At 42.3% G+C, this 13,386-nt stretch overlaps 1 protein-coding gene across 1 annotated transcript in view; it reads left to right on the top strand.

The window, feature by feature from the left end:
• The window catches only part of ARHGEF4 (Rho guanine nucleotide exchange factor 4), a 111,469-nt gene that overhangs the window by 67,427 nt on the left and 30,656 nt on the right, over positions 1-13,386 (top strand). The window contains exon 4 of the mRNA XM_054386366.1: positions 117-256. Within this exon, the coding sequence (XP_054242341.1) occupies positions 117-256 (140 nt within the window). The remainder of the gene's footprint in view (positions 1-116; positions 257-13,386) is intronic.

Raw genomic sequence — 13,386 nt, 5'->3', positions numbered from 1 at the left:
GTCTTTTCGTCTATGCTGTGGTGTAGTGTCCCTCACCCCAGCCAAGCTCAAACAATTGATGCAATGCTGCTGAGGATCTTGTGATTTATACCAATCTGTTCTTTTTGTTGTTGCAGTGATTGCTGATGGGGCTTTGGATAAGACAGCTCTAACAGACGATGTGGGAAGTGAAGAGGACCTGTATGAGGACTTCCGAAGTTCCAGCCACCGCTATGGCCATGCTGGGGGAGGCGGAGAGCAGCTTGCTATCAATGAGGTATTGTCCTGGTTGATTTTTGACAGGCAGGATAAGGAAGGGTACTGGTTATTTTGAACTATGAAAGACATCAACAACCAAATTGACAATGGCAGAACGTTTCTCTGGCTTTAGATGTCATTTACTGTGGGTAATGTTTACAACTTGATAACAGGGTCTGGGTGTGCTGGTTTGAGGCCAGCCAGAACATCTCTTGCCCCGAAAGGGACAAAAGAATGACACACGCAAACGGATTGGAGCCTTGTCACTAAAAGTAAAGGACAGCAATGTAAGGTCATGCAGAACCATGGATCCTGGCTAGATAACTCTCCTCCTAGGTGTTCTTGGATGGGAAGCTTTAAACCAGTAACGACCAGCCAGGTCACGGCTTCTGTGAGACTTGAAATGTGGTGTACTGGAGGGATAAAGGGAATGCTGGAAAAAAACCCTGGTCTATATACTACTTTATTGATAGATGAGAAGGATTCAAACTTTAATGTAGGTTTGGTCTTCTCCGCTTCTTCCTGTTCCTCAGTAAATTCATTTGAGGGATGTGAAAGATATGCCTTTTTAGTCAGTGCTTTTAGCTAGTTCTTTTATAGTGCTGGACACTGATTAACTTGAGATCTGCCTTTTAAAAATGTACTTAGTTTAACTGATGTGATGAGCAATATGTTAACAGGATTTAAGATGCTTTTTTCTGCAAAAATACAATGGCTTTGACCAGTGCATTAGAGCTGGCATCCTGTTACACACTGAATGCTTATTCGGTGGAGTGAACTAATAAGCTTTTTCATTGGAAGAATGGAGCATGTTTACCATATGAGTGATCTCTTGGACTCTAAAGCCTTCTTTCTTTCTTCCCTATACTCCGTTACCTCTACGTGACCTTCACAAAATGAAAAAGCAAAGATAAAATACATAGTGTTTTCTTGTGGCTAAGCCCTGACTGTAACTATGTTGGCCGAGGCTCTGTGCTTCTATGTTCAGTATACACACCAATGGTGCTTCTGAGGTCTGCAAAAGCTCCAGAAAGCTGCACAGTGAGGGTAACAGGTTTTCTTCAAAAACAATAACAAATGCTCTTCTAGCATTTTTCCTGCTCCTAGTGCTCAGAATCCCTGAGTACATCTCTGGGTGCCTGGGCTGAGGAAGAGACTTGTTATATTTTCTTCTCCTATTGCTTACATCCAGGGGTTATCAAACCGTGGCCAGAGCTTTTTGATTTAACATCAGCTGTTTTGGGCTGCTGTTACTGGCAAGCATACATCAGTAGAACACCAGAAAATCTTGAGCTGCATACTCCCACAGTTACCTGGTGTGTTTGTGAGAGAGTCCTGTAGCAAACACTGTATAGGAGGAGGATTCTGCTTCCCTCCAATTCAGGTTCTTGCCTTGGTAAACAATCTTCCTAGTGTGTCTCTTCAAAAATCGTCTGGATTTTTTTTTTTTTTAAGTAAAAGGCAGAATATTTTACCTTTTTAAGGGAAATTTTTATAAGTCTCTGAAATCAGGAAAAAATTAACTTGACACTGAGGTATCCATCATGCATGTTGTGGTTTTCCCTTCAGTAATTCATTGTTTCCTGAGAACAATTGTTTTTATTTTCTTAAAAATTCATTTTATTAGAGTACAATTCCATTATGTAACTTTTGATCAGGAAAGCAAATGGGTGTATTTAAGGCAGGTGTAACTTGTATAGATTTTGAAGTATATGTGGTTCTATATGAAGTATTTATGTGTGAAGTATATATGAAGTATATCTGGTTTTGTTGGCTGGTCGACTGGAAGAAAAAAGATTATTTTTGGCTTGCTCCCTAGCAAGTTGCTTGTTCAGGGGCCAAGAAAACTGTAAGAACAGGCAGTACACTATTTACTTTGTCAGCTGGTCCCTATGGATAATTAATCTATCACTTAGCTTCACTGAGCCTTAGCAAAGTGCTTTCCTACACAATCACTTTCTGGAACAACAGCATACAGTAAATACAAAGTATCTAGGGCGAAATCCTAAATCTATGAGGTAGGCATTTGACATAGACAGGGTAAGTGTTAGAACTGAAATAATGCAAATAGACAGGGTTATCTTCATCTTCCCTGCTGGACCCAAAGCTGGATACTTGATAGTTCTGAGTATTTTCCATAATAGTGGTAGCAGTGATGTAGGGTGATGTCAGTGTTCAATCATTTAGTCACATTTTGTGAGTAGTCTTGTCTTTGTTTTATTGTAGTCCGATTTTTTTTATTGGTCTTGGATAAGGAAGCTATCTTATTATTCTTAGCCTTCTTGGAAGAAGCAGCTTTCAAACAAACAGAGAAGGTTGGAATACATTTTTAAGGCATTTGGCAGACCAAGTGTTGCATTAAAAAACAAAACACCCAACCACTGAGTTTTAGCTCATATTGGATCAAAAGAAAAATGGTTATGAAATAAAAAAGAAACCTTTCATTAAAGTAGAATAATGTATTGGCAAGAAAACTAGATGAATAACAAGAAAGCTGGGAAGGTTGTATAGAGTCCACCTAAGAAGATCAGCACAAGAGTGTGTGAGAGCCAAGAAAATCAATCAAAATGTAAGGGAAATGAGAAAAGAGGAAGGGGAAATAATTTTCTTAGGGCATCTGTATGATATTCTTTCAAATGTATTCTTGATGCTCATGAAAAGATATTTTTGTGTTTAGATTGTACTAGGTAGAGTTTACTTTGTGTGTGTTCCAGATAAAGGTCCTGTCCTTGTATCTCTTTGATTCCACAGTATAATTAGGTAAAATGTGGCAAGAGAAAAATCTGTACTGCAACTGCACTGTGGCTCCGTCCTTCCAGTGCAGAAGTACATATAGGACAGACATAGCTTCAAGTCCATTAAATGTTATATGTAGACTGAAGTTGAGAACCTGAGGGATTAAGCATAATACAAAGGCTGAATGCCCAGCTCTTGAGTGAGATAATGAAGAAAACTATATTGCTTATCAGGCAGTTGGCCTGAGAAAGTAGGCTTAGGCCTGTTCGTTTGGAAATACCTGACGTGTCCAAAAGGTTTGTACTATCCTGCTCTGTGGAGGGTCCATACAGCTCTGTTCTTTGGAAGAAATGCTGTTGCAGTTCAATACGTGGATTGTTCAGCTTCTTCAGGCCCTAGATGACTGGTACTATCCTTAGTTTGTGAAAGCAAAGCACTAAATGTTTAGAAAATAACGGTAAGACTCCCTATTTTCCCTTATCTCCTTTGACTCCATGTTTGATATGTTTGGAATTTGGCACGTGAAGTCTTGTTCCTGAGGAAACACACGAGTCATTGTGTTGCGGTCGAGGGATGGCTTATCTATTAATTGCCCTCACAGCAATAATTAATAAAATGATATGGCAACGAGTATTAATAAAACAGTAACCCTTTTAAATATGCCAAAACTCATAAAGGATCGTTTGTATGGTTGAAAGATATATTTACAGAGGGAGTTATGCAATCTCAGGGCAAATACAAAAACTATTCTATGCAGATTAGGAGGCAACAACTTGGAGAGAGAAGGTCCCCAAGAGCAGTTAGCACTCAGTTATAATGGGGAGGAGACTTAATAAGAACCATTAAACCCAAAGGTCAGTGAATATGTTACTCACAGCTATTTTCACCCATATAAGGGACGCTGCTGCTGCTGCATTGGCTTTAGGGGCGCTCTGATAGGGCGCAGCACGGCTGATTGCTGGCAAGAGGGGTTTACCGCACAGTCCCAGGCTGGTCTGATGTCAGCAGACGGTGGGCTGTTAACGAGCTCTTGGCAACGGGAGCTTGCGTAGTTCCTGCGTGGGTAAACCGAGGCATGGCATGATTCCAGCGGCAAGGGAAGCAGGCTCGGCCACCCTGGCGCTGACATCTCCAGCTTGCACGTGTATGGCTCGTGGCTTGATCCCAGGGCTCTGGACAGACACTCGAGGCAGGGCAGGGCTTGAAGCATGGCTTCGACAAGCATGAGCAAGGTATGGAGCACGGCTTCAGCAACCATGAGCAAAGCAAGGCTAGGCTACCTAGCCACTTGTATACATGCAAAATGCCAGAGGTCACTTGGTCCAATGGGGCACTAAAGCTAACGTGTAGCTGCCCAATGGAAAGCATTCTGCTAGGCAGAAGTAAGAACCTTGTACCTGGGGGAGCTTACATGCTCTGACCCCAGATGGGCATCTTGTTTACCAGACAGGCAAGGGTCCTGTCCCCTTTGTTTCTTTTCCCACGTTGCCCTGTTTTTGTGGCAGGAAGGAGGGGAGAGAAAGGGACCTGTCTAGACATCTTAAGGCCTGTCTGGATTTGTACTGGGCCTTCAGCAGGCCAGGATTTTATCTAAGACATGTAACCATTGCTTTATGTTTTAAAGTGATAATATTGTAGTATCTTACAGATGTGTTTGTGCTTGTCACAAGATGCAGTTAAGCTAATTGGTTCTAGTATATATGTTTCTGATTTAACAAACTAATTCCTACAGAATTAGTTCAGGAAGCAGTGCAAGCAAACAAATGAAAACAACCCCCCCAAACTGATAAAATATTAATGTGTATTAAATCAGCAGAACATATTTTAATCTCATGTATTATAAGAGGACAAATTTCAAAAGACAGAAAAAACATTAAACTAGCACCACAAAACATTATCATGCTCTTTCTTTAACAGAGTACAGAATAGATAGAAAATGCTATGATCACTACAGATTTCTAGACTGAAAACAGAATTAGGATTATTGATGGAAGCAATTCTTGTGTAATCTTGGAGAGGCTGATTTGATTTGTTACCATTTTTATATCTCACTATGAGCGTATTACTCTTCCAACTTCATACTAACGCAGATAGAAACCAATTAAAAAACACCTTCCTCTCTCCCTCCTTTACGTTTTCCAGAGCACTTAATTCCTGGTTTTGTGACTTGTGTATTTCTGCACCCAAAGTTGACAACTGTGGTCCAGAAGCAGCAATTATGGTTTATGTGCAGAGTACTGTATAAAGCTCAGTGATGTTAAGGACAAGAAATAATGTTCCCCACCAGACATAAATCTTTACTGTATCCGAGTGTTTGGTCCCAAGCACTTGCATAACTTTGTGTAGGGCTCAGATGGGAATGTGCAGAGTATGGAGTCAGAATTGTAACTTTACTGCCTGATGGATCTAGCTTGTGCTCTTCTCAGGTCTGCAAACTTCTAAGGTTGTTTCAGAGGGCTTTTGGCTGTGTATTTAAAGCAAATCAGTACATTAAAATACTGTATAGTATTATGTCTCACCAGACATCAGGATCAGGAGCTAACTGGTCCCAGAAGTTGCCAGTTGTATTTCTGCTTTCTACCACAAGCAGCTGTGGCCACTTCCTTGTGCCCTCATCAGCAATGGGACTTGTTCCCTGTGCAAGGGATCCTCCCCTTGCGGGCTGAAGATGAAGAGAGGGTAATCGAAGATAGCGTAGCTGTGGGTTATTCACATCTGAAGAAAGACTGAACTGCAAGTGGATGTCAGGGGTTTGGGGAAGATGGAAGAAATGTGATAAGGTTTCCCTCTTGCAGTCATGCAGTGAGCCCTTAGCAACACAAATGCCTGTACCCACACAAACATGTGAGGTGTGAGTAGGTAGCTCTCATACTATACATATCATGTCTGTAGCATACACACAGACCACCAGCAGGAGTTCAATCCACACAGAAGCATTTCTACAGACTACATTCTTTTTTGCTAGACCCATGCTTTCTCTCCATAGCACTATTAATACTCTTTTACAACAAAAAACCCACCAGGCTTAGCTTCATTCTTGCAACAAAATTAACACATTAGGGTCTGTGACATCAAGAAAACTGCTGAAGTATTACGGTGGAAAGGGCCCTGCACATGCATAAGGGCTATGGGATTGGTCTCTGAATGGACCCAACTCCTCTTTTCAGGAGCCAAATTGAAGAAGTAGAACAGGAGAGAGAGTCCCTGAGTTTCACCTCTTTGTGCACACAGGTGTCGCCCCACACATATACTGCAGTGTTTAAAGAGGGGAAGATACTGCCCAAACATTCATCTGTTGCTGTAAACCAGATCTAAATGCATCACTCAAAGGAAGTAACTGGAGAAAGCATGATGGCTTTGGAGTTCTAACATCAGCCCTGCCAGATATTAAATTTTGAAGCCTCTAACAGCTTCTGTTAATGCATGTCAATGATTGCTTGTGAGTATTAAGGGACTTTTAATTGTGTCTGTTGTTTGTTGGCCTTAAATGTGTTCCCCGTTACTGGGGTCTACAGAGAGACTTGGCTCCACAAACAGTTTTCCCCTTGGAGAAAAAAATGATCCAATAATGTTTTAACTTCTGAAGCTATTTGTTCCAAGTCATCTCAAAGTTTGCAGGTATTTTATCAAGTGTATCTGTGGGTTCCTAGAACTATGTGATGCTCCCCACCACATAAAAAAACCCATGGTGTGTCTACTGATGGCAATCATGAGGGGTTGTTGTCTTTCTATGGTGAAGGCTATCACCAACTTCCAATACTTTGATATCCCTTTAAAAGAGTGTTGTAAAGGGGATTATTAAATAATTACCCTTACAATAATAAAAGATACAGCAAGCGGGTATTAATAAAAATATTAGTAACCCTTTATTAATGAAACTTGCCAAAACTCGTTAAATAGGATTGGTGTACAGTTGGAATATATATTTACAATGGGAATATACAGTCTTAAGGCAAAATACAAACAATTCTATGCAAATTAGCAAGTAATAACTTGGAAAGAGAAGGTCCCTGAGAGCAGTTAGTGCTCAATCACAGCAGGGGGAGAATCGGTAAGAACCTTTAAACCCAAAAGGCAATGAATTAATTACTCACAACTGGTTTTTACCCACGCGAGGGATGCTGTGGCTGCTGTGTTAGCAATGAAGCTTTGGGGGGCTCTCATATGGCACAGGAAAGGCAGATTGCCAACAAGGAGGGTTTGCCACGTTGTCCCAGGCTGATCTGGCTTCAGTGGATGGCAGGCAGTTAATGACACTTCTTGCGATGGGTGCTTGCTTGGTTCCTGGGTAAACTGAGGCACGGCACGATTCTGCTGGCAAAGGGGAAGCAGGCCAGGTGCATCTGGCTTCTAGGTTTGTGCCTTCTCCAGCTTGCTGTGTACAGCTTGTGGCTTTATCCCAGGCTCTGGACTAGGCACTCTGAGGCAGGGCAGGGCAACTTGAGGCAGCAAGGCTTAAGAGCAAGGCAAAGGCGACTACCAAGTCAACCTGTATATATACCTGGCCAGAGATCGATCGGGCCAAGGGGCAACTGAAGCTAATGTGTAGCTGCCCAATGGAAAGGCATTCTGCCAGGCTATAACCATAAAAGGCAGAAACAAAGGCCTTGTCTCTGGGGGAGCAGTGGTCAGCTTACGTGCTCTTATCCTAGGTAAACAACTTGTTTACCAGACAGGCAGGAGTCCTGTCCCCTTTGTTCTTTTTCCCGTGTTGCCCTGTCGGTCTGCAGGAAGGAGGGGAGAGAAAGGGACCTTGTCTAGATATCTTAAGGCCTGTCTGGATTTGTACTGGGCCATGTCATGGCCCTACCACAAAAAAGAGCTCTCTTAGTTTCTACCAGTAGAAAGTATATCTTGTAGGTCTAAGGGCTACATTTGCAGAAGGTCTTGGCTTCCTACCTGCCCCTTCTAGCACATGAGGGTCATCTACCATGGTGCCACTGAGATCTTCAAATTCCTGCTCTGAAGCACCTGAGTCAGTGAAGCTGGCTGGCACTAGCCTTCTGAGGTCCTAATGGTCCCTATCTGCTAAGGACTCTTACATGCATGTAATCACAGGCTTTCTAATCTGTCATACTTCAACCAGTGCTGCCCATTTGAAGGGTGCACATGCTTGATCAGGTCCTATGCAAGAACAGCCAAGGATAACCTGTGATCAGGTGAAGATGAGTGATTTCACCATTCATATGTAAAGTAGGAGCCTTGCTTTCAAAGCTGCCCTTTGATACAGAGAAGGAACTTGCCCCTGTGCCTGGTGTATCTCACTAGCTATCTTTGGGATCTCCTTGTCTGGCTTTCAGGGATCCTTGATTTGGTGCTTCAACTCTGTCCTAAGGAAGGAAGAGTCTTAGAAGTACTGCAATATTTGCATTCCTTCTAAGATTTAACTTCAGACGCATAGCATGAATTAAATTGCATTTATTCCTCCTTGAAATGGTGGCCTGATGGTGTGCAAAGAAAAGCCTGCAGAATTTTACTGCTGCACTGATAGTGTCTTTATTTTAATAATAGTTTTTGGGATGTCCATGCACTGGTTTGCTAGTTCAAGAAACACATATGAAGGATAACAGCACAATAACAAAGGGGATATTGGAGTACAAATGTTTGCTGAGAGAAGGGGATAAAGAAGAAATTTGACAGAGTAGGAGTGATGGATAAAGGTTAGTATAGAGGATATTCCAAGTGCAACTGTTTCTATAAAGACAGAGGAGTTGAATATATCCGGGTTTATACTGTACTTGTGCCTTGGGTTCCTCTCAACATGGTTTTGATATCAGAATATTTCTTGAATTCATTCTCCTCTCTACAAATCCTGATTTAGAGCAGCTTCTTCTGCAAAAGATTTTGTTGTGTGTTTGGGGTTTTCTTTTGTTTTGTTTTGTTTTCCTTCCTTAATCCCCAGAAGACATTTGAACCATGTGGTAGCAAAATAAAATCCCTCTTGACTCTTCTGGCCATTCAGAGAGCATGGTTGGTACTCAAAAGCTCTTCCCTGCCATCCTCAGCCCTGTCCTGTGACCAAGAGCCCCTGTCCTACACTCAGTAAACTGTGGGCAAAGTTAGCAGCAAGTTCAATGATGCTTTAATACAGTGATGGTATTAGCAGTGATGGTATTCCTTGCAGTTTTATACCAACCTGATAAAAGCAGAAAAACCCTGGGAGCTGTAGAGGGAAGATCACTGAGAATAACCAAGGTGCTGAAGTGCCAACTTTGCTTTTCCTGGGGCTTGTGCAAAAATTCCCCCTCCCTCTGGGGCACTGGGGACCAGCCCTTGCTGGGTGCCCTTGGCATGCCCTGGGAGAAGCACTATTCCTGTGCAGCAAATGGAGAAAATGCTACTTGCACTAACCCCACTGCTCCCACACTCGAGCACATGTGCACTCTGCAGGCAGGTGGGCAGAAAGGGCTTTGTCCTTACCAGTATGAGACTGACTGGCACACTTCCATGTGGCACATGCTTGTCAGGCAGATTTGCATGGAGTTGTGGAGTGTGATCAGGGCCTTGGAGAACAGGAGTGGAGCTGTGTTGTTTTCCAGCAGCTAAACATCAAGTTCAGTTTCTCGAAGCTTTGAGTTGAGGGGCAGGTGTAGTTGTAGGGAAGAGTGACCTAGAAAGGTGTTGATGGGGTTATTTTTTTTCGATCCTATTTCCAGCTGGTTTTATCTATAATCTCCAAAGAAGATCATGCTTCTGCCTATTCCAATCTCTTGTTACTGGCAAGTTTTCATGTCAACAGGTTTTGTGCAAAAAAGGCAGACTTCTTGAGCTGTCCAGTATGGACTGAATGTCCTGTTTTTTCACATTCCTCTGTCTTTAATGGATGCTTTGTTAGTAAGGCAGATTGGCACATTGTCCATTTACTGTTGAGACTATCAGTGTCCCATCTTTTTCTTGCTGATGCTCTTGACAGCCACTGATCAAGTTTCCTTCTGAGCTGTATCAGAATTTCTCAGTCAATGGGGCAGGCTCTTAGAGAACAGCTCATCAAGATTCATTTTTCAGAGTGTGGTGTTCTGCTACATTTTTTCCAGCCTGCTGTCTAAAACAGAGATATCAGGAAAAGGTGGCCTTAGAAGTGACCTAGAAAGGTGTTGATGGGGTTATTGTTTTTCAATCCTTTTCTATTGTATGGGACATTGAAAAGTTTAGCTTGTTTCTTACTCACAGTTTATGTGTGTCTTTTACTCCTTGATAGCTTTTCTGGTTCTCATGCTTCAGGGAGTTGCTTGTTCTCCCCAGCCCTTCTATGACTCCTTTAAGTTGCACCAGAAGACAATGAGGGAGAATTCTCAAATTAACACTATTACATCCCAACTTTAAAGAGCTTCACAGAGATGTTACTTGTAAACAGTTGTGGTGTCTTCTACATCCACAAGACTGGTATATTCTGTTAAGAGGTGAGGAGGCTGAACAGTCAGAGAAGTGTCACAAAACCGCTCTGTCAGTAATGCTTCTCTTTAAACCCATATTTTATAATGTGTGGGCTCAACAGAATATGCCAGACAGCCCAAAATGGCCTGGCTTTCTTGACAACTCCTGAACAATCAGAAAAAAAGGAATCTCGTGGCCTAGAAACAACCAAAAATTAAGCTTGACCCTGTTTCCCCTCTCCAGCCACCTCTGTTAAAAACTCTTACAGGGATTATCTTTCAGTGTTTTTTTGGCTCTGTATATTATGCATCTTCCTCTGCCCCATGTTAGCCACCACATTCATCACTCACCTTACACTATTATTTATCCTTCTCTTCTAACCCTTCTCACCCACTTTACCTGTTTCACTGGCTTCTTTGCAGCTTTCTCTGACTTCACCTGCTTCAGGTTCCACTGCTCTGCCTGTGCATGTTCCCTCTCCTTGACTCTTCTGACAGTATTTTTCTGCCTCTGTCTCTCCCTCATTTCTCTGTTCCAGCCCATGTAGTGTCCCAATGAAGATCATTCCTTGTCTTTCTGTGTTATCTGTGGCTATCAGATTTTTCAGCTCAAAAAAAAGATAGAAAAAAAAAAGGTGTTAAAATTCTAGAACCTTCTGAACACCACCTCTCTGTCACTTGTCTGTTCCTCAGCTATGTAACAAGAGTGTCATCTTCTATTCTGACACATTTATAACTATTGCATTCAAGTTGTTAATCTTGCCATGTCTCTAAGTTGCAGCATTTCCTTTCCCATCCATCTTACTGTATATCCTATTCAGCCTGTCTTTATTTCAGAGTGTCATTACAAAATCACAGAATCATAGAATCAACCAGGTTGGAAAAAGACCTCAGAGATCATCAAGTCCAACCTATTACCTAATATCTAACACCACCTGACAACTAAACCATGGCTCCAAGTGCCACATCCAATCTTTTTTTTTTTTTTAACACCTCTAGGGATGGTGACTCTACCACCTCCCTGGGCAGCCAATTCCACTGGCCAATTATTCTTTCTGCGAAGAACTTTCTCCTCTCCTCAAGCCTAAACTTCCCCTGGCACAGCTTGAGATTGTGTCCTCTTGTCATTAATACAGGGTCCTTTGTTCTGCCTGTGTCCAATCTCATGTTGAAAAGACCTGTTTTCCAAGGCTTTTGCATGGGCTGTACCAGCCTGTTGTGGCTTCTCTCTTGTGGTCCTTGCTTCACCAACTCAATCATAACACACTTTGTTTTGATTCCCAGGCCATCCCTGTCTGTATCCCTCGCCTGTCATCTGTCACTCAGTATTGAGAGAGAATTGAGAATTTTCCACCTTCAATCAAACCCAAATGCACTAGCCCAACCCACCCTGGAACTGTGTCATCTTCTGTGCGTGATGCTGGAAGCCCCCTTGTCTCAGCTCACAGAAGTACGTGGGATGTGTTGTGCTGGTACATGGCTCACAGCAGTTAACACAGTTCCTCTAGGTCTTGAGAATAATTCCCAGATGCTTCAAATGTGTTAAAAGTTAAGTTGCTGTCCTTGAAGATAAAACTTGCCTTAGGAGGACTTGGAAGATTTTTTTAGCTTTGGTAGAGTCTGAAAGCACAAGGCTTAAGTGAAGCAGATTCTGCTTTTTTTCTTTTCTTTCTTTTCCTCTAAAATTGTTGTCAGAAGTGGCGCATCTCAATGGCTCCTTTTTTTGCAGTGTACCAGTGTGGCCATGCCTCCATCCATGCCCTACATGAAGAAACCGTCAGGCCAATTTTCTTTACATTGGGAAATATCTTATATCTTAGAACTTGAAACAAATGAACAACTTGTAAACTGTCCAGGGAAGTACTGGCTGTAAAAGCTGCGTGGGATTAAATCATGCAGTACTAGCTGGAGAAACATGCAGTGGGAGTAACTGTGCTCTAGTAACAGTGTTACACACTGTACAATTCAGAGCAAATGGTGGGCCTCTGACAGACTGTTTTCCATTTCAGCAATACACAATCACATGCAGATTAAGAAGCTGTACTTGTCTGATGTTTTCTGGCTGTGGCTCAATAGTGAATGACGTCCTTTCTGGAGGTGTTAGCTGCAGTTGTTGCTGAGAGTTAATTCATTCTGTAACAAGGTTGATAGCAGCTTAGTTTGGATTCTGAGCAAAGTGTGATAGTGGGATATTTGGGAGCTAAGGAAACTTGGTTTTCAAGGATGATTTGCAGGTGGCAATTTCATTTGCTGCACCTACAAGCAAGGTGATGAGTAAGGGATGTACAATAAATAGAATCAATTTGATGAAAAGTAAAAATGTGTCTTTCACTTTCCACTTTATTCAATATTAGATTGGGGCTTCTTGAGTGATTTACTGTCTGAAGACTTGGTCCCTGACCAAATTCTGTGACTGCAGCATGGCTTTTTGTGTGTAATCAGGCCTTCGAGGCAGCTCTGCACTCACCACTTGCACTGTCTGAGTGGCAGTGTTATTCATTTGATGCAGTCCTGGCTGAGGGTGGCTCTTAGAGAAGAACTGAAAGTAAATTATTACAATTGCAAATTAAATTCCAATGAAGATTGTGCAGTGCTTACTTGAAATATGCTCACTGAGGAGTCATAGCTATACAAACTAAATCCCATTCTACTGCAAGCCACAAGGTAAAACCTTCAGCTATTTAATCTCTTGCAGATGCCACCTACCACAGAAGCATGTTTGATCAGTAAGGAATAAGAATGGTGCTTTATGTCTGTCATAGAAAAAGGCCACATGGTGTTCAGCAGCTTGTGGCAGGAGCTGGAGAGCCCTCTCCCACTTGAAGTTACCATGGAAGTAACTCCCCCATACACAACTTCTGCAAAGCACTGTTTGAGGGGATGTAGTGTGTGTGGGTGAAGACAAGAACCAGGTCACAGCTAGAGTCGCTCTGCAATTTATGCCCTTGTCGAGAGCAATTTCTGCTCAAGCTTGGTCTGGGGTGAAATGGGTTAGTGCAGCTTAACATTAGTTGTGTAATGTTCCAAGATGTACACAAGG

This window comes from Indicator indicator, chromosome 13, assembly GCF_027791375.1.
Source record: "Indicator indicator isolate 239-I01 chromosome 13, UM_Iind_1.1, whole genome shotgun sequence".
NCBI classification, from domain to species: Eukaryota; Metazoa; Chordata; class Aves; order Piciformes; family Indicatoridae; genus Indicator; species Indicator indicator.
The sequence above is the reverse complement of the archived record's forward strand: the minus strand, read 5'-3'. Positions and strand labels throughout refer to the sequence as shown.